Source organism: Onychomys torridus, chromosome 5 (assembly GCF_903995425.1).
Source record: "Onychomys torridus chromosome 5, mOncTor1.1, whole genome shotgun sequence".
NCBI classification, from domain to species: domain Eukaryota; kingdom Metazoa; phylum Chordata; class Mammalia; order Rodentia; family Cricetidae; genus Onychomys; species Onychomys torridus.
The window spans coordinates 39,704,852-39,730,065 of record NC_050447.1 but is presented as its reverse complement, the minus strand read 5'-3'; the positions used below and the strand labels follow the sequence as shown (position 1 = coordinate 39,730,065).

The 25,214-nt window shown below is 45.5% G+C and overlaps 1 protein-coding gene across 2 annotated transcripts in view; it reads left to right on the top strand.

Annotated features, from left to right (window-relative positions):
• Cfdp1 (craniofacial development protein 1) overlaps window positions 1-24,458 on the top strand; it is a 90,689-nt gene extending 66,231 nt beyond the window's left edge. The window contains exons 6-8 of one of the 2 annotated variants that reach the window (XM_036188827.1): window positions 10,549-10,707; window positions 22,020-22,152; window positions 24,274-24,458. In XM_036188827.1, coding sequence (XP_036044720.1) covers window positions 10,549-10,707; window positions 22,020-22,110 — 250 coding nt within the window. In that variant the 3' untranslated portion in view covers window positions 22,111-22,152; window positions 24,274-24,458. Of the gene's footprint in view, window positions 1-10,548; window positions 10,708-22,019; window positions 22,311-24,273 lie in introns of those variants that run through there. The other variant, XM_036188826.1, reaches the window with a different exon arrangement.
• Window positions 24,459-25,214: the final 756 nt, after the last annotated feature.

Genomic DNA, 25,214 nt, shown 5'->3' with positions numbered 1-25,214 from the left:
CATGCAGATGTTTGCTTCTGGGGTCCCTTAGTTCTAGGTTAGCAGGGGTGCCATGACAAGGAAAAGCTGCTGATAGAACATCTGGCTTTCTGAGGAGAGAGAGGAGCTGCCCCGGGAGGTAGAAGGATAGGTTGAGGTGAGCGTCTTTCTATTTTTCAGTGAAGTTCTAGCAGGGCTGTAGTTTCTATGAGACCAGAGACATTACTCCAGCAGTTGAGCAAGCAAACCGTGTTGTAGATGCTGACCAGGAAGGGATTTGGGAATTGGACTCCCATAGGAGCTCCTGACCGCTTCAGCCTCATCTAATAAAAGGACCATATCTCACACTCCTCTCCAGACAGATCAAAGGTTTAGAAGAGTTGGGGAAACATCTACAAAAGTATATATCAGCCAGCTATTAAGTGTCATATAGAGCTATGTGGTTAGTGTGCCTACCTGTTCCTAAAAAGGGCCACACATGACCTGTTTTAAATGAGTTGTCTATGACATAAAACTGAAGGGAGCCAGGTGGTAGTGGTGCACACCTTTGATCCCAGCACTCGTGAGTTCAAGGCCAGCCTGGTCTACAAAGCAAGTTCCAGGAAAGACTCAAAGCTACACAGAGAAACCCTGTCTCGGGGGGAAAAAAAAATTAAAGGGATTGTTTCTGTTCTGACTGAGGACACCTCCATGTCCTGAAATTTAAACATGACCTCAGCCTTAGAGATGCCTATGAATTTACTTTTTTTTTTTAAGCTGAGGACCGAACCCAGGGCCTTGCACTTGCTAGGTCAGCGCTCTACCACTGAGCTAAATCCCCAACCCCTACATTTTATTTTTATTGACATCTGGATTTTTTTTGTTTTGTTTTGATTTTTGAGATGGGTCGTGTGTATTAGTTCAGGATGGTCTCAAGCTCCCTGGGTAGCTGAATTTGATAGTGAGCTTCTGCTCCTTTCTTGCCTCCATCTTCCAAGTTCTGGAATTATGGGCATGCGCCACTAAAGCTGTCTTTAAAATATTAACATATTCAGGGTTGGTTGTTCAGTGTTTTGTTTGTTGAGACAGGGTTTCATGTATCCTATGCTGACCTCAAACTCATAATATAGCTGGAGATGACCTTGAACTTCCACTTCCTGAGTGCTAGGATTATACATGCACCATCATGCTTGGTTTACTTGATGCTGGAAGCTAAACTGAGGGCTTCCTCCTTCTAGGCAAGCACTATACCCGCTGATATATCTTCAGACTCTTGAGTGTTGGTTTGTTGTAAGGCAACAGAGAGGGGGGGGGGGGGGAGGGATGCTGAAAGTTACAGAAAAATCAACACCAGGGTTTAGAAAATGTGCCAAGTCCTCTCTGAGCAGCCAGCCAAACACCCCGTCATTGAGACACATTTGTCTTCTGTTTTGCTTCTCTCTGGGGCTAGCCTAGAGAGCTATGTCCAGCCGTGTTGTCCTAACAGGAATCATAATTATGAGAGTATATGGCTCTGTCCCTCAGACCAGCACATGCCTGACCTTCATGGGCTTGGCAGGGTCATAGCAGAAAGCTAGGCAATGTTCTCCTTAAGAGAGATCATTAATTACCTTTTAAATGTCAGATTCTGGTCTGCCCGGACTCCTCTTAGCTTTGTGGTTCGGATTGGTTGGGAGTCCATATGGAATCAGTATCTGGAAAATGAGCTGCATCTTCCTCCACTGAGCTCCCAGGGCTGTGCATAAAGCGAAGTGTCATCGTGGTCTTTATTAGAAGCTGTGTTTAAAAATTTTCTTAACATTCCATCTCAGAGGTGTAAATGGTCTGTTGTATTGGTCAATAAATCATTGTCCCCAGCTTAATCTGGAGATACAAATGAAAGCAACAGCAGTTTGTACCTCAGGGACAAAACATCCCCTCTCCATGCATAATCCTCTTCGCATTAAACTGAATATTTCCTCTCAAAGAGCTTGCCACTGCCTTCCTTTCTTACTGCCAGGAAAAGAGTGGAGTGCCTTTCCCTGTTTGCCATGAGGTCCCTGCCCCACCTTGGGAATGGCTCCAGGAAGGGAACTGCCGGAGCAGAGTCAGGAAGGGCTGTGGGATTGTCTCTTTCCTTGGGAGTGAGACTACATTGGAATGAGACTGGGCATAATGTCTGAGTCAGAGGCTCTGCTCTGCCTTGCCACCAGCTTCACATTATTTGCCCCTCGTGGTTCACACATCTAGGTGCATTTCTTTTGTGTTGTCCTGAGAGGCCCAGTCCTGATGCTGTACTCTTCAAACCAGGGCTCTGCTAGTAATTCCATAACCCTTCACCATTTCTTTAGTACTGTTCTCTTGAGTTTAAGACTTTCTCATGCCAGAGCTTATTATCCTCTGGGGATCTTCTGTGTGTTTATCCTTCTATAGGATCCTTTACTGTTCATTTACCTGAGTGTGTATTTAGATATGGCTGGGCATAACAAAATGAGGTACTAGAAATAAGCAACCAGAATTTCCTGGATTTCTGGTACAAGTTAATTATCCTCCATAGTACAAATTAATTAGAGGGAGGAAATGTCATCCCCTTACTATAGAAACAGTACTTAACATCTTCAGTCTAATGCTTTAAAAAAAAAAAAAAAAAAAAGGCGAAGTGGGTACCTTTTGGTGGGCTCTGCCAAGGTATGCCACTAACCAAATGCCCAGCACACAATGAAGTTAGTCCAAGAGGTTATTAGGGGAGGGAGGAGGAGAGTTAATGAGCAAAAAGCCTTCTAGGAATAGGGACATTGAGAGGCAGACAGACAGACATACAGGGAAGAGGAGCAAGAGAGGGAGCTGTGCCTGGCGGACACTTTTAAGGAGTGCACACATCAAGTAGCTAATGGTGGAAAGGTGATGACATAACTGCCTCAGTGGCGAGGTAGGCTGCTGCTGCTGCTGGTCACTAACGTTCAGTATATGCTGACCTCACACTGTGCTGCTGATGGCACAGCAAACACATCTAAGCCTTGCCAAGGGAGCAAGCTCAGCAGAATTGTTTAACCTGAATCTGTCCACAAGAGACAGGTGAATCCAGTGAGCAACAATCTATGAGACAGCCAGAGTAGACTCTTAAAAATTAATAATGACACCAAGGCCAGAAGGCAGAAGACTGCTCAAGATTAAAGTTTAAAAGAGACTAAGACACTTCGAAATATGCTGTGCTGGGAAGGGTATTAAGTTTCTTGGGTATATGAGGTGTTGAATTTATGTAGGAGAGTGTCTTAGGAGATGAAAGCTGAGTATTGAGAGGTGCTGTGGTATGTCTACAAATTCTGTCCCCAAAAGTCAACATGTATTAAGGGGAGGGAAGCGCATGCGGCCAGAAGTTAACTGACGAATTTAAGTGAAGCTTGTTCAGACACTGGCCATGCTGTGCCTCTCACTCTGACACTCTCAAACTGGAAAGTTGACATCTTAAACTGATTTCCCGTGGCCTTTCCAAGTTCCCTTCTTATTGTTATAAAAACAAGCAGCAGAGTGGGGTGGAGGGCAACACCACTGACTACTATCGTTGCTTCCCATTTCTGCCTTCCAAGAACTAACCAAGCCCAGCCTACACAGTATCTAAGCTCAGAAGAGGTCAGGGAAGCATGACTGTAGACTGGTGCCCATTTCTGTCGTTGTCATTATAAATGGCGTGCCAGGAGGTCTTGTTGGTTGGCTACTTGATTTTGAGACAGGATCTCATTTTGTAGCATTAGCTGAACCAGTACTCACTGTGTAAACTAGGCTAGCCTTGAACTCATGGAGACCTGCCTGTCTCTGCCTCCTGAGTATTGAGATTAAAGGCACATGCCACCATGCCTGGCCTGAAAACCTTCTGATTGACCACATGATAGCTCAATTTTAAGGTACCTTTGTGAATCTAAGTAATATTTTTGCTTTAAAAATAGTTTTGGGGCTGGACAGTGGTAGCACAGGCCTTTAATCCCAGCACTCCAGAGGCGGAGGGAGGTGGATCTCTGAGTTTGAGGCCAGCTGGTCTACCAAGCCAGTTCGAGGACAGCCAGGACTACACAGAGAAACCTTGTCTCAAAACAAATCAAAAATTAGTTTCTTTTGAACAATAAAAGATAAATTAGGTATGTAAATTCAGTGCTTACAGAAAAGGTATGCATTTTCCAAAATAGCTTTATTGAGGTAGAATTTCCCCATTGAGAGTGGAGTTAGCTGACTTCTAGCATCCTTCTCAGGCTGTACATCTGTCCACATAGCTCTAGAACCAGAATATGGAAAATGACCTATGTCTTCAGTGGTTCCCAGGGAAACTTGTATTATTCCAAAAAGGAAACCTGCACCCTCAGCTGCTTCGTCAGCTCTCATTGCTATGGTAGACCTGAGAAAAAGAACTTCAAGAAGGAAAGTTCATTAACTAGAAATCGTTTTACATTTCTTTATTTTGTGTGTGTGCTCAGGTGTGGTTAAACAAAGAACATCTTGCAGGAGTTGGTTCTCTCCTTCCACCATCAAGGTTCAGAGGTCAAACTCGGGTCATCAAGCTCCCTTACCTACTGATCATATCACTGGTTTTTTATTTATTTTGGAATCGTGTGTTTTCCATCGTGGTTTCAGAAGTTCTGTCTTTGGTCAGCTGGCCCCATTACTTTCAGATCTGATACTGACTGTCTTAGGTCTCTATTGCTGTGACAAACACCATGACCAAAAGCAAGCAGGGGAGGAAGGGGTTATTTCACTTCACTTCCACATCATGGTCCGTCATCAAAGGGAGGAAGTCAGGGCAGGAACTGGACCAGAAGCCATGAAGATGTGCTGCTTACTGGCTTGCTCCTCATGGCATGCTCACCTGCTTTGTTATATCGTCCAGGACTACCAGCCCAGGAGTGGCGCTTCCCACAGTGAGAGCTCTCCCACATCAACCATCAATCGAGAAAATGTACCCCAGGCTTCTCTGCACACCAGTCTCGTGGGGGCATTTTCTAGTGGAGGTTCCCTCTTCCAAAATGACTCTTAACGTGTGTCAGGTTGATGTACTAGGCAGCTCACTGACAGAAAGGCAGGGAGGAACAAGCCATTTACCTCAGTAGCCAGAAAGCAGAACAGAAAAGGAAGGATCCTGAGATAAAAGTGCACCCTTAAAAGGCATGTCTAAAGCCAGATGTGGTGGCATATCCCTGTAATCCCAGCACACAAGAGGCTGAATGAGTCCAAGCTGAGCTACATAGTAAGTCTGTGTCAAGTTTTTAAAAATAAATGAAGAGTATGCCTCCAATGACCCTCTTCTTCTAACTAGGCTCCACTTCCTAATAGCTCATTCAGCTTCGAATAGATTGGTCAATTTAATTAGATGCTGCCACCAGCACCAATCTGAGCAAGGGATGGGAGGTGTAATTCATATCCCAACCATAACAGCTGCCATTGACTCAGTTCTCCCTTCCATTCCCCTCTGTCATGGAAATTCTTACTCTGTTAACACTTAGTCTGCATAGATTTGCCTGTTCTGGACATTTCATATAAATAGAATCATGTAATCTTCAATCTCTGACTTTCTTCTTCACTTAGTGTAGTGTTTATATGGTTCATCCATGTTGTAGCATGTATTCAGGGATTCCCTCCCTCCCTCGTCTCCTCATACCTTAAGACAGGGCCTTGTGTATCCCAGGCTAGCATGGAACTCATCCTGTACGGGGTTGACCTTCAACATCTGACTCCTGCTAGGATCATAGGTATATGCCATAGTTCTCAATTTGACTAAGCACATTTCACTCAAGTCAGGGTTTGCATAGGGGCAGATTCAGCGACTCAGCTTTGAACCTAAAATTGACACGTATTTTATATAGGTGAAGCATCTACATGCAAAGAGGAGAGCTGGTTTGTGAGTCTTGCTTTCTGAAGAACTGAGGCGTGTTCTTCATAAACTTGCTCAGAAGCAGGAACAGAGTGAACCTGATGTGCTGTGCCATAAAGCTTACATTATTGAATGACGGTGCATATCCATTTGTATTTTTTGTTTTTGCTTCTGGTTTTATTTTTGAGGAAGAGTCTCACCGTGTAGCCTAGACCGGCATCATTCCCAGTCTTCTGTCTTGGTCTCCTGAATGCTGGGATTACAGGAATGTTCCATCACACCTGGCTTATCCTTTTGTATTAAATATGTGAAGCAAGCCTGACAATTGCTGTGTATACCAAGAAAGAAGTAAAAGGGGGGGGGAGTCCAGTCTCCCCAACACTTGGTCAAATCTGGACTTCCTCCAGAAGTTCTAAACTAGGCGCATCAGTAAGCACACATAATACATTACTCTTTGTGTGGACACAACCCAACTGAGTTGGCTGGTCTCAGAGCCAGAGGTCAACAGAGGACTACACTCCACAGAGGGGAGGGGCATTAACTGTCTCTTGGAATGTGAGTCCAGCAGGTCAGGCATATTGGTGTCATTTGAGAACACTTAGTTCCAGTTAACTGTCTCCAAATTAATGGCCTGATTACAGCAGAAACCAGAAACCATGTAGCTAAAGTACTTCTGCTCTGGGGAGGGGATTCAGGTCTCACTGGTGGAAATAGAGGGCTCTTACCTAGGAGGAGTTCTTCATTCAAATCGAACCACAGTCAGCTACAATTGCATTGTCCTCTTTGAGATTGCCAGCTGAGAGTCCACAGCAGAACAGATCAGATCGCCACACTGAACACATGGAGAGGGGCTCATAGCATTGTTTTTGAAGAGACATTTGCCATTACAATAATCAGATATGTTTAATTCACATACTTAAAAAATCTGAAGCTAGCCTGGGCTACATGGCAAGACCCTATCTCAGGGAAATCAAACCACACCAACGAATGCCTTTCCTGTCGGATTAGCACAGGAGCAGTGGAACTGAAGAGCAATGTGTCAGTGTGAAGCTGGGAGACAGTGGCTGGTGGCCAGCTTCCGTGCTCACCTTTTGTTGATAGGTGCCACGTCTTTTCCTGGGATTGTATCAGCTTCAACAGCACAAAGAGTTCTGATGGTTCTAAACCCCCAAGATGGTCATTAGGACTTCTTCATAGGAGTTTCTGCCTTCAGGTTCGGGGTTAAGATGGGTGGGTCTAGAGCAGCTTCATCACCGCTGGCTTCAGTCCTTTCCTTGAGTGCTCTGCTCTGATCGGGGCTTTGGGGAGATTAGTTAACAGGCGGGGTAGTGAAATCAGCCATCAGAGACTTGGGTTGTACTTTTCCTTCTTAGAGCTTTCAGCTCATCTAGGGAAAAACCAGAGGAACAGCAGCACCAAGCCTGCAACAGGGAGTTCTCAGATTGAGCTTTCCTCACATTCCTACAAGGTGCCAGACCTACACCCAGCCCTGGAAAGTAGTTCATGTGTGTGCCCCTCCCTTGTGAACAGAGGACAGACACTAAGGGACAGGCAGCTCTCTGCCAAAGAGTCTGCTGCCGATGATTTGCACGTTAGTGGTTCTGCCAGTTTTGATGGGAGGTGTAGACTTGAGCCCAGCTCTGTAAATATTCTGAGGAGAGGTCACTAATGCTCCAGACATGTGCTATGCTTGCTGGCCCACTTGGATTGATTTTCTGTCTGTCAGTTCAAGCACAGTGTTGAGTCTTTTTGTTATGAGGAGGGGATTTTTTTTCCTTTGAGTAACTGTGAGTAATAGTTAACTTTTGAGTAACTTTTGGGGACTTGGTCAACTAAAAGTCTAAAAAGCTTATGCCATGAGTAAGCTTTTTGCTTCAGTGTGGGTGAGACAGAGTGAGTAAGACAGCAGAGTGTGGTGGCTCATGCCTTGAATCCTAGCACAGACAGGTCTCTTGAGTTCCAGGCCAGCTGGGCTATATAGTAAGACCGTGTCTCAACAGAAAAAGGAATGAGTTAGGAATGCATGAGCTCCAGGACAACAGGGAAAGTGGACCTTTCTTCCTCCCCCAACTGATCAGTAGTAGAAATGGGAGTGTGGGAGCAGATACAGGATTTGTGTCCCAGGCTGTGGGGTCATGCACAGAAGCCAGCAGCTGGTGTGAGGAGCACTGATCTAGTCCCAGGTCCACCATTGTGGACTGTAACAGGTTCATTCCCTTACAGTGCAGTTTGGCTAACAAATGTGTGAAATAAGGTTCTATTAAACAGCCCCTCAGCGACTTCCTCTTCAGAGTCTTCTAGTAAATGGTCACAGTTTGCCTATTTGTTACCCTATTTACTAGATTTTTTTTTTCTCCTCATAGCCAAAGATCAGACCTTGTAGCTTTTGTGTGTGTGTGTGTTCCTAATTTCAAGCACAGTGGAGTAGCTATCTCTGTTGAATGACTATAATTGATGGATGAAAAAAGATGACTTTAAATCCCTTTTCAAACCAAGCATTCTTCTGTGGGTGCCTGGTTATTGGAATTGGTGTTAAAGATCACAGGGAAGGAAGATCTTGAATGTCCTCGAACCCCACTGGCACATTCTACCAACCTCTTCATGAGGGGCTTCTTCCTCAGTTCCTTTCCAGACCTTGTAAATAGAGAGTAGCCCAGGGCATAACCGAGGGTGAGCAACAGTAGGATTCTTCTACAGAGAGCAATGAATCAAAATCCTTGCTAAGGGCACAGAGCAGAGAAGACACATGTAATATCTGTTTCCTTAACAGGACGGTATACCTTGTAGTTGAATTTGCTTATGATCACTGGCTAGTACTACCACACCAAAAGGTCCAGGGTCCTTTCATATATGCATACAGTGCATTTTCATCCCATTTAGAATTATCTTAAGCAAAGTAGATTTCAGAAAACTCTTAAGCAGCTTCTCATCTTGGAAACACTCAAGCCCTGAGGCCTCATTTTGTCCTGTATCTGCATTTCTGTTGGTTTGGCCTTCGTTGTATTTTTGTTTAACCTCTCTTAATTTTGTTTCCTTATCCAAGTGATCTTAATAATGAATAAGCCCAGTGTGTAGGGGAATGAACTAGCCTGACATCCTCTGTATCAGTGTTTTCAGAATAAGAATGTTTGTACCACTCCCAAGTCTTGTGTTTTTTGGTGTGGGCACTAACCTGTTGGCCTATCCTAGGGCACAAATAGCCCACGGTCCATGGTTTCATATTAGGTTGGAATGGTAACAGGTCGGCGCAGAAAGGATTCTCTTCGGCATTAAACCTGAGGTTATCCACACCAGTAGGCCAAGTACAAGTCAGATGGGAAGGAATCTGAGAAGGCACTGGGGGAGTAAGCATTGCAGTGCCAGCCTGAGCTGCTTGCATATTTCAACTCCTGCCCATCTCTGTGAAGCAGAAAATAACCTCCAGTTTCCTCCAGCAGAGAATTCATTTTAATTTCATAAAGCCAAAAGCAGGCTGGCAAGATGGCTTGATGGGTAAAGGGCCTTGGCACCTGACAGTCCAAGTCTACAAGCCTGGCATCAATGCCCAGATAAAGGTGGAAGGAGAAAATCAACGCCACAAAGTTGACCTTTGATCTGCACATCTCTGCCCCCCACCCACAAAAAAATAATGTTTTGGATTTTTTGGTTTGTTTTTTTTGTTTGTTTGTTTTGTTTTGTTTTGTTTTTCGAGACAGGGTTTCTTTGTGTAGCTTTGCGCCTTTTCCTGGAACTCACTTGGTAGCCCAGGCCGACCTCGAACTCACAGAGATCCTCCTGGCTCTGCCTCCTGAGTGCTGGGATTAAAGGCGTGCGCCGCCACCACCGCCCAACTAAAATAATGTTTTTTAAACCCATGTTCTTTCTGTAGTTTCCTCCTCTCATGTCACCTTCTATGAACTCTGGTTGCCTTCTGTTTGCCTTATCTCATTCATGTAACATTGACTAGAAACATTTAACCTGCCGAGACTCGAATTTGGCATTGGGGTTTCTCCCACAGCTCATGATAGATAGCATCATCAGCAAGTAGAGCACAGGCTGTACCTTCTCTGCTTTGGGATGTTCTCTACCTCCTGGGAAAAAACCAGGCCCAGTTTCCAGTAGTTGAAAGGCACTTGCCTTTAAAAGGCCCTATTACAGTGCTTTGACTTCTTGTTTGTATGTGCTAGGCCCTGGCTCTTACTCTGTGAAGTAGTCCCCTAGGGCTTCAGAACACAAGCGAGGACAGTGATTCACAGCAGCCAACAGTTAACTACACCTTGACCCCATGCCGGATGCTGTTTGGCCCTTTACATGAACAGTTCCCACCATCCATGAGTAAGCATTCAGTGTAGATTGGGAAATCGAGACACACGTACTTGAACAATTAGCCTTGAGTCATTGGAACAGAGCTAGAATTTGGACCTATGCATGTGACTCCAAAGCCTTGTCTGAACCCCACCATCCTCCTCCCTCTCTGCGAGCAGAGGCTTGCCTCACACACAGAGGTCTGAAGGGCTGAGGGCTTCCTGTCGTCTGTGCAGCTGAGCAGTCATGTGTGTTAGGCAGGAAAGGCGGATCAGGATTCTACCCTGCCTACAGTTTCCACATAGAAAAGAAAATGCCCTAAGTACAAGCATGGCTTCCATTGAGACAAATAGCTCCAATCTAGGGAATCCTGTGTCCACCAAAACAAAAACAAAAACAAAAACAAAAACAAAAAAAACCTGTTAATCCAGAGATCAGCGTTCTTATATTCATTTTTTTTCTTTCCATAGGATAAAAAGGTCAAGTGGCATGAGCAGCCTTTTGGGGAAAATTGGAGCCAAAAAACAGAAAATGAGCACCCTTGAGAAGTCCAAACTGGACTGGGAGAGCTTCAAGGAGGAAGAAGGGATTGGTGAAGAGCTGGCTATCCATAACCGAGGGAAAGAAGGGTAAGGAGTAGTCCTGTTCCTCTGCAGCCTCAGAACTCTGCAATGATTTGTTTCAAACCATCCTGTTTAGCAAACAGGAGTTTTTCACTGTGCAATAAAAATGGAGTGCTTTAGTTCCTGGGCAAGCTCTGTGAAGATGAGGCAGATCCCATCTGTGAGATGCCACTGGGTGAAGATGGGGCCGAGTGAGAGCAGTGGTCCCTGGACTGAGTTTGCTGAATTAAAGCTCAGTGAACTGTAAGTCTCCTGGTTTATTCACAAGGCTGGGTCTGGCTTATGGCAGTTGGCTTGTCCTAATCTGAATCATTTAGTCTTCGGAGAATGTGGCTAGCTCAAGTGCTTCAAAAGCAGAGGAAGCCAACCCAGTGCCAGGGTACTGTCACCTTATCACAAATGGTTTGGTGTTATTTTTTTCGATCATGTTACTGTGGTCCCGGGCACAGTCTGACGGTTTTCTGCAGTGTGTGATCTATGCAAGGCCATTGCTGTACCTTCTCCTGTTCACTCTGGAGTAAACCAGAAATTACCTTTTCCTTATTAGTGTTTATTTTGTTTTCCCTGTGGGAGTGTTGAGAAAAGATCTCACTCTGTAACCTAGTATAGCCTCACACTTATGGCAATCCTTCTGCCTCAGTCCTCCAAGTTTGGGATCACAGGCAAGAGCCACCACACCCAGCTTTCCTGTATGTTTTTTGGTAAGTAGAAAGAAATGGGGCTCATTTAGTGCTTAGGGAGTGCAAGAGAAACCTGAGGGACACAGGCACATGGCTTCAGTCAGCATTCCTCACTCCTGAGGTATTGAACGGCCATTTACACAGTCCGGGCTTCCCATCAACCCTGCCCCTCTCTCAGCATGGCTGTCATCTCCTTTACCAGTAAAATAGGGATAATCTTACACCTGCATTCCGGTGAATGCAGAATGTATGTGTCACTTACACGGATGTAATATGTATAAAGCACTTTGAAGAAAGCTACTGTAAAGAGCCTTCAGCAGCCCAGGAATTGAAGAGCAGCCATGAGTCGGCAGATTCATCACTCAATTTGACTTTTCTATCTGAGGCAATAAAAGTTAAAATTCTCTGAGGCCAGCAAGCAAAGCAAAACTTAACTATCGGGGGCTGTCGAAAAAGGGAGACACACACACACACCACCTTCAGGATCTTTCATCTCCTTCTCATCTCTCTATTTTCTTACCTCTATCCAGATGTGTCCCTTCTGGGTTTTATTTTCCCCTTACAGCCTGTTTACCCCAGCAGAATCTTTCAAGCAATATGAAAGTTACAATGTGGTTACATACTATTTTTTAAGTGAATGATTACAGTGAATTACACATTTTTTAAAAAAACTTGTATTTCCTTTATGATTAAACATATTATAGGTGAAAAACAAATTCTCCCCAAGAACCCACATACATTCATGTTTAAGCAACTTGTTATAGATGAACAGAGTGTAAGCAAGCAAGGTATTTTTCTCAGCCATTTCTTTTACTGGCAGGCTGCATTTTGTGGTTACAAAGAAAGGATCAGTTACTTTATTATTTATTATTTAAAAGGTAATCTTGGAAATAAATCTTAAAAGAATCATACATCTAAACTTCTACATATGCAAGACAATCAGTCAGCTCTACTTTAAATCCACTCATCTACAGTTTTTATGTCAGGAAGCTGAGGGCAGAAATGGGTACAAGGAATTAATCATCACCTTTGATCACCAACCCATCCAAGCAAGACAGGTACGTCAGCCAGCAATGGCCAGGCAGTCATTGTTTTGTTCCCTGACCTCAGTGAGTCCCTCGCTCACCCAATAAATGTGTGTCTTTCTGAACTTTACATTGTTCCCTAAGATTTTCTACCTCAAAGCTGTTAACAAAACCATCTTTACCTAACCTTAAGTCATTTTTAAAAGCTTTGTTTTAGGGGGCTGGAGAGATGGCTCAGAGGTTAAGAGCACTGACTGCTCTTCCAGAGGTCCTGAGTTCAATTCCCAGCACCCACATGGTGGCTCACAACCATCTGTAATGAGATCTGGTACCCTCTTCTGTGTTCATAATAAACAAACAAACAAACAAATAAATAAATAAACAAACAAAAAACCAAAACCCATACTAAATGCTTACTCTGGACCAGGAATATTTGTTTCTGCACTCCTACTCCCTTTAAAAAAAAAAAGCTTTGTTTTAGCTATGATGCACACCGAAACCCATGAACACCTTTCCCAATATCAAAAAGAACTTGAGCTAATTCCTGGGACTTGATTGTTTTCCTTAATCATTAACCTAATCAGCTCTTCGAGAAAAACTTGTAAGACCTAGCTGTGTGGCATTTCCTTGTTCTTATTTTCTATTCTCTGTAGCCCTCACTTTATCAGGGGCAGGGGCAACACTTTAAACAGTACAGCTTAAGAGGAAATCATCTTCATAATAATCCACAGGTAAAAATGCCCAGTAGAGTAGGATATTTCCATGAGATAATCACACTACATTAAAGTCAGGGAGGATTCCCCCAACACCCAGTCACACAATGCCAGATACCAGAGAAAGATGGCAGCAGCAAACATGTAAAGGCACAGCAGTAGCAAGAGACATTCCAGAGACAAAGCCCCTTGCCTATCCGAGATTCACCCCAGTGACCTGCATTCTGGTGGGCCAGTCTCCTGCAGTCAGTTGCCACCTACTGCTCCTCTGACATGGCCACTCATCACATGATGGCCTATATAAGTACATGTCATTCAGGTTATTAGTTAGCCTGAATTAGCCTTTAGTCCCAATACTTGGGAGGTAGGGTGTCTTAGTTAGGGTTTTCTATTGCTATGAAGAGACACTATGACCATAGCAACACTTATAAAAGAAAATATTAATTGAGGCTAGCTTACAGTATCATCATGGTGGCAGTGAGAGCATGCAGGCAGCATAGTCCTGGAGAAGAAGCTGAGAGTCTGCATCTTGATCTGCAAGAGCACAAGCAACTGTGTGTCAGAGTGGGCATAGCTTGAGCATATATGAGACCTCAAAGCCTGCCCCCGCCAACCCCAGTGACACATTTCCTCCAACAATACTGTACCTCCTAATAATGTCATTCTCTATGAGGGCCATTTTCTTTCAACCTACAACAGGAGGAGATAGGTTTCTGTGAGTTTGAGGACAGCCTGGTCTACATAGTGAGTTCCAGGCCAGACAATAAATAAATAAAATATACCCTAAATTATAATTAAAAAACAAGTAAGGGTATTGTATTTCTTTTTCTTAAGATAGGACTTCACTGTATAGCCCAAGTCAGCCTGCACAATCCTTCTGCCTCAGCCTCCCTAGTGCTAAGTGAGATTATGGGCATGCATACCACACCCAGCACTGGGAGTAACTTTTCAAAATAAGACCTTAACATTATTTGAACCAAACTGGGAGAATTTTTGTTTCTGTTGTTGTTGTTTTGTTTCTTTTACAATTATTATAGAGTGGTGGACACATGGTGGGTTCCAGGTCTCTCCTTTAATGGTGGGTCCCAGGGATTGAACTTAGGTCATCAGGCTTGGCAGCAAGCACCTTTACACACTGAGCCATTTCACTGGCCCTGAACGTATTTCTAAATGTCTTAACATTTAAATCAACCTGGAAGCTATCCAATATGTTTTAAAATTTTTAAAAAAGATTATGAGCTTGCTTAACCACCAGTTCCAAGTCAGTCTAGCTAAGCTATTCAGTTTTGCACAGGAAATGCTAAAGTGTGCTACACTGGATTGCCTCTCTGAGTATTGATTATGATAGAGGTCTTATAAAAGTAAGGAGCAATGCTGTTAGAGATAAGGGAGTGTTAATAAAATACTCGTGGAAAAAAAATACAGAGTGGAAGAAAAGACAAGATTTAAAAGACGCCTACCCAGGAAGGCAGTGGTGGCACACACTTGGGAGTCAGAGATGGGCAGATCTCTGAGTTCAAGGCCAACCTGGTCTATAGAGCAAGTTCCAGGAGAGGAGAGCCAGGACTATACACAGAGAAACCTGTCTCAAAAAAACAAAACGACGGGGGGGGGGGGGGGGGGGGACGGGGGACACGGACGGACGGACGGACACCTACCCAATGGCTAGAGAGATGGCTCAGTAGTTAAGAACACTGGCTGCTCTTCTAGAAAACCTGGTTCAATTCCCAGCTCCCACGTGGCAGCTTTTAGCCCTCTATAACTCCAGTCCCAGGGGGTCTAATGCCTCTTCTGGCCTCCATTGGCATCAGGCACAGATACATATTTAGGCAAAACAGTTACATACATAAAATAATATGGGGTTGGGGACTGAGCTCAGTGGTAGAGCGCTTACCTAGCAAGCATAAGGCCCTGGGTTCGATCCTCAGCTCAAATAAATAAATAAATACATAAATAAATACATAAATTTAAAGAATTGAAGATGTCTACCTAGTGAGGACTTTTCAGAAAATGGGAAATGGTGTAACTGAGATGGGGGTGTAGTTCATCTGTAGAGCACTGGCCTAGTTTGCATGAAGCACTGGGTTCAGTCCCCAGCACCACATAAACTGGGCTTGGTACTGCAAGCCTGTAATCCCAACACTTGGAGGCAGAAGAATCAGAAGTTCAAGATTATCTTTGGCTACCTAGGGAGTTCTAGAGCACCTGGGAACAGCCAGACAAATAAAATAGAAAGCATCTAGGATGATAGGTTTGGGGGTTTTAAGATTTGTTTTATTTTAATTATGAGTATGTGTGTCTTTGGGTGTGTGCACATGCTTCCGATACCCTGGAAATGTAATTACAAGTAGTTAGGAGCCACCTGTGTAGGTAGGAAGAGAATTGGGTCCTCAACAATAGCAATACTGGCTGAGCCATCTCTGTAGCCCTTAGAATGGTAGATTTAAGACTATATTTACCAGTATTTTTATTGAATGTAAATAAACAAAATGTTCCAGTTAAAAGTCAGAAATTAGCTGGGCAGTGGTGGCACACGCCTTTAATCCCAGCACTTGGAAGGCAGAGGCAGGCTGTCTCTGAGTTCGAGGCTAGCCTGGTCTACAGAGTAAGATCCAGGACAGCCAGGGCTACACAGAGAAACCCTGTCTCGAAAAACAAAACAAACAAACAAAAAAATTTAACCTATTAATTTCTGACCTTTTTTTTGGGGGGGAGGGGGTTCGAGACAGGGTTTCTCTGTGTAGTTTTGGTGCCTGTCCTGGAACTCACTCTGTAGCCCAGGCTGGCCTCAAACTCACAGAGATCCGCCCAGGTTAAATTTTTTAAAAAATCAAAGCACAATTTGCTGTTTTAAAAAGATTGGTGTAAAATGTGGGATGAGGAAATGTTGAGAGGAAAGAAGACGAATTATGTAGTACTAGCCAAAGGAAGACTGATACAATGGCATTCATATTAGACAAAGTAGACCTGAAGACCGGACCATTACCAGTTATAAAGAGGGCAGCCTCTTCATGGGGCAGACATCTGAGAATGGAAAGGTCCAATTGGAAAGTACCACTTTCCGTGGTCTGCTCAGATTTCGTGTAGTCATCTTCTGTAATTCAGCACTTCCCTCTGAACTTTATTCCCAGCAGAAATGCAGATATGTACTGACAATATGCACAAGATACAAAACAAGAAATAACCCAACGGTCTGTCACTAGTGTGACAGTTAAATCAAATGTGACCGGACTGCACAGTGGGCTGCTGTCCAGCAATGGGTGTGAACATAGGTGAGTCACAGAAGCGCTGAAGTGTGAAAGAGGAAGGGAGGCTGGCTCTATTAATTGAAGATCAAAGCTGGCAAAACTAGTGCATCAGTTTCACAAGAGTACACAGAATAGACTTCTGTGTGTGTCAGAATCAAAACTGGCAATAGCAACAGGTAGAGGTCAATGGAGAGATTAAAAAAAAAAAAAAGACAGTAGGACTGGAGATGGTTCCATGGTTTAAAGTGCCTGCTGCTCTTTCCGAGGACCAGAGTTTAGTTCCTAATACACATTGGGCTGCTTCCAACCACCTCCAGAGAATCAGATGCCTTCTTCTGGCCTCCATAGCACCTGCACTCACCACACATACACACATGGGCACATAAATTAAAAGTAAATCTTGCCAAACATGGTGATGCACACTTTTTTGTTTTTGTTTTTCCAGACAGGGTTTCTCTGTGTAGCCCTGGCTGTCCTGGACCTCACTCTGTAGCCCAGGCTGGCCTTAAACTCAGAGATCTGCCTGCCTCTGCCTCCAAGTGCTAAAACCGGGACTAAAAGTGTCACCACCACCGCCCCTGCCGTGATGCACACCTTTAATCCTAGCACTTTCATTCAGCCCCGTCTCCAGGTCCCTGCCATGGCGTCCCTGCCTCTATCACTCGTAAGCCAGGTAAATCTGCACTTCTCCAAGTTGGTTTTGGTTGTGTCTCCTCACAGCAACAGAGCGCTAACAAGGACAGTCACTAGTCCCAGCTTAGTCATCTGTACCGTGGAAACCTTTTCTAGGCCTCTCCCGGGGTTAGGGTAATGAAGCAGAATAGGCAAAATGCTGGCCTTCCCGCAGGCTTCTGCTTACATTCTTTTCTCCCACTTGCATTAACTGACCACCCCCAGACTCAGACCTTACTGGAAAGCTGGATGCTTTATCCACTTAAGTCCTGGCCAGCTTTTTAGGAATATTTTCCATGGTGATGGGGTAGAGCTTGGAGGCATCTCTCCATGTCTCCCAGGTTGGCTTTTCTGCCTTCCCAAGCAAACACTGGTTCTAAGACTTAGCCACCATTTTCTGCCAGTGACTCAGAACAGAAGGGCCTTCCTTTCCTGCCCCCTCTTGTCCACTTCTGCTGCTTGCTGCAGCCCAGCCTCCGTGTGTAAGGTCCCTCCCCTACAGGCTCTGATTTGTCGGCTTAGATGCCACTCTAGAATAGCTCCACCACCCCGGTCACATCACCCTGTTTCTCTGCTGTACTAAGTGACTGATGTTGTCATGTTTTGTTAGTGTGCAATAAGCCCCCCAGAGCAGAGGAATCCTGCCCTGTTAGGACTGCCCCAGAGACATGCTGGGTGTGAGTGCTTCTGTTGCCCACCAAGAACTGAAGTTATCATTGCTGTGCTGTTTGTGCAGCACCAGAAACAGTTCCAGACCCAGAGTATCCTCTTACCGGTGTCTCCTGTGCATGCCTTTTTCCCCAGTAGTGGCAGGAAGCCTCCCCTGTGGTTTCAGCCACAGGATGACCACATGAAAGAGCTTTTGCAAGCCAGCACCCTCTGACCTCTTCCAGGCTGGGTTCTCTGACAGGAGGTACTTCCATCTTCCCTGATAGTGCTCCCTACTCTTCCCTACCCAGTGTCCTGAATTTCAAGATAATTGAGGCAGAAAAATAATTTGAGTCAAAAGATGTCAGAGATGTCAGAGCCTATTGTGTATAACCCAGATCTGCAAGGGAAACTGGAAAATCACCTCAGTTCTTGATGTGTTAGCGTATTTTGTTAATGATAATAAAGACCTGCTTGCTCTGCCAGGCACAGTGGCCCACACCTTTAATTCCAGCACTCGGGAGGCAGAAACAGACTGATCTCCATGAGTTTGAGGCCAGCCTGGGCTACAGAGTGAGTTCCAGGACAGCCAGAGCTACACAGAGAAACCCTGTCAGGAAGGAAGGAGGGAGGGAGGGAGGGAGGGAGGGAGGGGGGAGGGAGGGAGGGAGGGAGGGAGTAAATAAATAAACCTGCTGCTGCTTAAGTGGGCCATAAAAGAATATAGTAGCATGAGAGGATGGCACACTCCTTCAGGCCAGAGAAGTAGCAAGACCAAAGAAGAGTAAGAACCAGAATTCCCACTGCCCCTGTCAGCCGGCAGATGTGTTCTGAAGCTTGGCCCAGTTAAAGTGCCTGGAAACCCCTGCAGCCCAGATGAAGTAGGCGAACCCTCAGGTGGCCTTCAAGGCAGCCCTTCCTCAGGAGCATTTTCAGTCTTGGTCTCGAGTCCAGATGTCCTGGTCTGAGGCCGTGCAGATTATGGCTGTGGTTAAGTTGATGAGAAGCGAGAACCTCAACCTCAAACAGCTCGTGTAGCCGACTCTTACAAAGCACTTCTTGAGTTTCATTGTGTCCACAGAGGGGCATTACATTTTATTCCTGTTTCACAGAGAAGGAAAAAAACAAACACAAAAAGCCAAAAGTTAAATACCTATACCCTTCCCAAAAGGACAGATCGTAGATATCAAAGTCATTCTCATCCACAGCACCATGTCAACCTCTGCACATCAGCAAGCTCAGCTCTTGGATGTAAACCAAGCTGTCACAGGATCCTCTTAGCAGCTGCCTGTGAGTGGCTGTGAACAGGGGAATAAAATAGCCAGACCTGCCTTGATGGCCTTTGTCTGGGCTGCCCTGGAGAATTGAGTTGCATCTGTGTGTGTGCCCTTATTGCTGTCTGAGGCTTCCCTTAGCCTCAGCTTTGCCCCATTAGCATCTATTCTGCACTTTGTTTTCAGTGGTCTCCAGGCCATCTGGAACTGCAGGCCCTTCTCCATGCTCAGTGAGCATCCCAGTGTAAGAGTCACTTCCTTCTTCCTGGTCTCCCAGCAGATTGGGAGCTCTGTCCTGAAACACCCACACGTGATGCTTACACAGTACCATCTCTCGCCTGTGGTTATTGCTCTTCTGCTGGCTCCTCCAAGGGGCAGTTAGCATGCCTGCCACCAAGTCCCCGATTCCCACGTGTCTACTTCTCCAGATCCAGGATAGGCAGGGGCTGGGAAGGACTGTTCGCAGTAGGTGAGGCCCTGATTGTGTCCACACCTCCTCACCCAGGTCCCCATTCTTTGCCTGTATCAGAGGAGCATACACTTTGTGCTGCTGCGCTCTCTGCCAGGGAATCAGAATTTCAGATTTAACTGGGTCTCCTTTATTTTCACTTACTAAATCTGACAACTCTGACCCAAGGGACTTGTGTCAAGCCTGAGCACAGCCTTCCCATGTGTTCCAGCTAATCTGGCCTCATTGACAGTTTGACACCACAGCCTAATTGCAGATCCAGACAAGGTGGTAGTTACTCGTTTCAGACAGCACGCGTCCTCAAGACCCTGATGGCAGCTGCTACCCAAAATCATAGTGACAGTGTTAGCTACCGGCTTATTGAGCTCTTGCTCCATGCTAGCATTATTAATGTACTATTTAATGTACTCCTCAGAGCAGCCGCTCTGAGTAAGGAGGGTTTATCTCCCTCTAGCTTTTCTTTTGGCAGGGGGAAGGGGTGTAAGTTTTTTTAGTTTGGGATTCTTTTTGTTGTGTTTGTTTGTTTTCTGTTTTCAGTTTCATTAAGACGGTATTTCAGGATCCAGGGATACGGTTCATTTGGTATAGTGTTTGCCTAGTGTGTACAAATCCCTGGCATCACATAAGACAGGCATAGTGCTTCATACCTGTAATCTTAGCAACTAGAAAGGTAAAGTCAGAAGCTGGTCTATCTATAGCAAGCCATCCTGAAATGCATGAGACCCCATCTCCAAAAAAATAAAAATGCAGGAGTGGTCTCTGGCCCAGGTTAGTATAGAACTCACATCAGTCTTCTTGCCTCAGCCTCAGCAGTTTTGTGTGTGTGTGTGTGTGTGTGTGTGTGTCTTTGTTGTTGTCCCCTCCCCCTTTTAATATGTTAGGAAACTGAGACTTGCTAAGTTTATATGATTTGTCCAGAGTCACACAGCCAGTGAGTGACAGGATTCAAATTCAGCTTCCACTGGCCTCAGAACCTGTGTTTTCTGACTAGTCCTTGGTAGTGTGTGGAGGATTAGTAGCCACAGTCTCATCTGGCAAGCAGGTGGGATGGGCTTCACTTCAGGATGCTGAGGGGCAGAAAAATAAGACCTGAACTCAGCGAAGAACACAGGTTCCTGGACCTGGTTACATTTCACCACAAATGTAATAACCTTGTAGTGACAGATGCACATTTTCCATGGTGCAACAAAGAAAAATTAGTGCAGAGATTCAATTATGTCTCCCATTTTTAGTGGCAATTTTGCTCCCTCAATAGATTAATTAGCAGCAGAGAGTTAGTTCCTCCCCTCAAGCAATCGCAGCACACTTTATAGCAAGAAAGGGTCCATTAAAATGCAGCTGTGTCTCATTAAGCAGCTGGGCTCCCTCCTGAGCACCGTGCCTGCCAGGGTAGGCTGGCCTGCCTCCCACCCTGTCTGGGAAGACTGAGGGAGACCTCGAGGGAGCCTTCTGACCTTGGCTTGAGAGCTAGAGCAGAGCTCCAGGCTTCAGGGGAGCCCTGTGTGTGACTGTGGATGCAGAGATGTTTGGTCTCATTGCTAGGGGAATTCAGGAACTGGCCTCTTCTTTATGCCACAGAAGCAGCCTGGCCTCAAACTAAGGAGAAGGTACCTAGGGGAACAGCAGAGGAAATCAGATGGCTTTGCAAACCTTGGCTAATGGTTCACCCTCAGAGTAGTCCTTGGTGGTTGATTTTCTGCCTATTTCTTCCATTTTCAGGTGTATTTTTTGTGTTTTGAGATACACAAAAACATAGCTTTGGCCCAGTGAGATGGCTCAGTGGGTCAAAGGCACCTGTGCCAACCTTGACAGCCGGAGTTCAGTCCCCAGAACCCCATGTGGAAAGAGAGAAGCAGCCCTACAAGTCAGCTCTCCTCTGACCTCCACATGTGCCTGCCCACATACACAAGCACAAAATACATCTCTTTTTTAAAAGAATATATTTTGGCCTAGCAATGGTGGAGCACGCCTTTAATACCAGCACTTGGAAAGCAAAAAAAGGCGGATCTGAGTTCAAGGCCAGCCTGGTCTACAAAGCAAGTTCTAGGACAGCCAGGACACAGAGAAACTCTGTCTCGAAAAACCACGGAAGCCAGAAAATACAGTGTCATCCTGTTGCTGTAGACAACAGTGAGGCTCAGAAAGATTCAAACTTTGACCATAATTGCCCAGCCAATATTTACCAATAGGGTTTGAACTAATAAGAAGGCATTACTTCTCCTTTCCTCAAAGTCCTGTGACAAAACAGATGTTTACTTTTTCCTCTTGGCTTGCTGGCGCACACCTTTAATCCCAGCTCTCAGGAGGCAGAGGCAGGTGGATCTCTGTGAGTTCAAGGTCAGCCTGGTTACAGAGTGAGTTCCTGTCTCAAACAAAAAGGGGTTAGATCATTCTTTTCCTCTTCAGATTCAGTCATGTCTGAACAGAACTGCCCTTGTGTGGGTGAAGTGGATCAGTGATAGTCCAGGTGGTCATCTGGTCAACCTGGCTCCCTGCTGGTTCCTTCAGCCTAATCTTTCCCTGGGTTGGGACAGTGCAAGGGTGAACGCCTTTCTGCCAGACTATGACACTGTTTCTGTCCTCTTCCAGGTACATTGAACGGAAAGCTTTTCTGGATCGAGTGGACCACAGGCAGTTTGAAATCGAGCGAGATCTCAGGCTGAGCAAAATGAAACCTTGACATTCTGGGGAGAATTAGTAGCAGCTTAACCCTATTGACAATGTGAGCTCTTCTGTGTGTCTGTGAAATATTTCCAGTGTTCATGTTTCCAGCAAGGCCCTTTTTCTACGTTGCAGTTTGGTTTATGTATCTTAATCTCAGCTGGTTTCATCCATTTTACTTTTTACAATGTGTCTTTAAATAAACAAATAGAAACCCTCTGTGAGGTCAGTGAAGGTTAAGATACCACTCCCCTTCCTCTGCTCCACTGCCATGTCCAGCCCAGGCCCAGCTTGCATGTCTCAGACCTGTCGAGGTGGTGGGAGTTTTGTGAGGCCACAGGCCTTTCTCTGACATCAGCCTTTCCCAGAGACCCCTGAGGGGGCTCCCTGGGCAGAAGCTGAGTCCCTGGGCATCTGTTTTTCAATTGATTCAGCTTCTCTCTTACATGGAATTCTCATGTGTAAGGTGGGACAGTGGTATAAATTAATACTGAGTAGTTTTGTTTTTTCCTACTCCCTTTTTCTCTTAAAAAGAAAAAGTCTACTTCAGATATATTTTCTACCTCAGTAATTCTTTAGTTTTTTATTGGACAAAGGATATTCTTGCCAGTAGTGCTAGCACACACTTAGAATCCTAGCACTTGGGAGACTGAGAAAGGATTGCTACTAATTTGAGGCCAACCTGGGCTGTGTATAGTTCCAGGTCAGCCTAGGCTATAGTGTAAATCTTGTCTCAAAAATGGGGGTGGGGAGTATTCTAAAGAACTATTTCCTCGGGGAAATTCCAAACCCAAACTTCCTGCCTAGGAAGCGTGAAAGAAGGAAATCAATAACAAACCACCCAGGCTAATACAGCATTAAATCCCGCCACTTGCTCCTGGGGCATGTCAATGAGGAAGAAAGTAGACTTCAAAGGCTACGGCTCTGTGACCTTGGCCACAGGACTGTTTTCTGGCCTGTGGGTGGTGTGAGTAGCATCAGGGTCTCAGAAGGCTGAATTGAGCTGATGCCATGAGGATAAGGACAAGGGACACCACCAGGTCACAGTGGGCTTCCCCACCTAGGCCTCGGAGGTGTAGGCGGGGTTTGTAGCAGCCAAACTGAATTGGTGGCACCAGATGGCTCGCATCTCATTACCCAGAAAGGGAGTTTACGAGCTACATTTGAACTCACGATGGTCTGTTACATCCATCTGCAAAGGACTGTTCAGGTGGCAAGAGAGCATTTTAAGCTGGCATCAGCACAGATGGTCTCTATAGGTCTTGGGATTATAGAGGAAGTCTAACCTGAACCAGCCAGCACCCAGGGCCTCCAGACCTACAAGAGACCTGTGGTACTGTCTGGCATGTCACCCACTGCACTGGGGTGACTACTTCTCTTGACTGTTCCGGCATTGCTGTGTACCCCCAGCACCCTATCTCACACAGTTTAAAAGCCTTCTCTACAGTACATGTGGTGTGTTGATAAAGTGCCTCCTTGCCTAACTCTATAGTACATGTGAACATACAAATGAGTGTACCAGTGTGTGTCAGGATCAGTAAGACAGTGGCCTCAAAGCAGACCTGGGTCAGCGCATCACTCCGGCTGCAGGGGAAGCTGCAGCTGTGTGCACGGAGCACTTCCAGCCTCTGTCGCAAGGGTAGCTGGAAGGGAGGGAACTGGGACTAGCTGGCCAGTGTGCCCGCACCACCAGCCTTTTCTATTTATTTATTTTTTAAAGCTGTCACAGCAGAGTAGGGAGGGAGGAGAGGAAAGCAGATGGCCACGTGTTGGTAGTTGCTGAGCTATTCTGAGCTTGGATTTTAGTTTTTCATAATAAAACTTTTTTTTCTGGGCAGTGGTGTCACACATCTTTTATCCCAGCACTCGGGAGGCAGAGCCAGGCAGATCTCTGTGAGTTCTAGGCCAGCCTGGTCTACAGAGCAAGATCCAGGACAGGCTCCAAAGCTACACAGGGAAACCCTGTCTCAAAAAACAAAACAGACAAACAGAAAACATTTTTCAACATTATCCAAGAGATTGTGTTCTGTATAAGGAAGGGTTTTGAAGTGCTTCAGGCTGAGCCAGAAGAGGGTGACCTGCCTCCCCAACAGCCGACTCCTAGGGCTGCGAAAGTGTAGGAGGGCTGCCTGTTAGGAAGGAGGTCCTCTCTGCTCACTAAGATCTGCATCTCTTTCAACAGCCCGGAAAACACACTCTGCACTTCTCACTGTGACGTCAGAGTCGAGGGGCAGGACCCACCAGCAAGCCAGGCCGCCTGAACTAGACATGGCTGTTCTCTGAACAAGTGGCTGTTTCTCATAGGCATAAACCAGACAGAGGGGGCTGGAGAGATGGCTCAGAGGTCAAGAGCACCAACTGCTCTTCCAGAGGTCCTGAGTTCAATTCCCAGCAACCACATGGTGGCTCACAGCCATCTGTAATGAGATCTGGCACCCTCTTCAGTGTACATAATAAATAAATAAATCTTTAAAAAAAAACCAGACAGAGGTGCCAGGAGTCTTCAGCCCTGCTGGCTATGCCCTGTGCGCCGAATGCAGTGACTGTAGCATGGAGGCGGGGAACTACATAGAGGACACATGTGGGACATATGAGGCAGACATGGGCCACCCAGGAGCTTTTCCTCTTGGTCGGTATGTACTCCTGTGTGAGCCCACCAGAGTTCTTAGTGGGGATTGCTTTCTCAGTCACATTGTTAGCTGTCCTGATATCCTGCTTCACTTTCAAAGGGTTAAGCCACCTTGACAAATGCCTGGCACTTCTCGGTGGACCCTTGGTTCAGTCCCCAGCACTGACTCCCCCACCCCACCCCCCAAAAAATCCTCTTTTCTAACAGTTTGAACCATGAACACTTTCTAACCCAGTTTATAAAATGTATGAAAAAAGTATTTTATCTAGCTCCTCACATTGTAGTTAGTGGAACCTAGCTCCCACAGAGATGGTGCCCTTTATTCAGGAATTAGGGATGGTTAAATGTTTGTGGGGAACTGTGAAGGATGAGTCAGTACTTGGGGACAGTTTGGCACCCTTTGTGGGTCTGGTGGTCCAGTGCTCTGCTGGCCCTCACCATGGGCCTATTGACTAAGGAGGTATCTAAGGGCCCTCTATGACTGATCCTGTGGA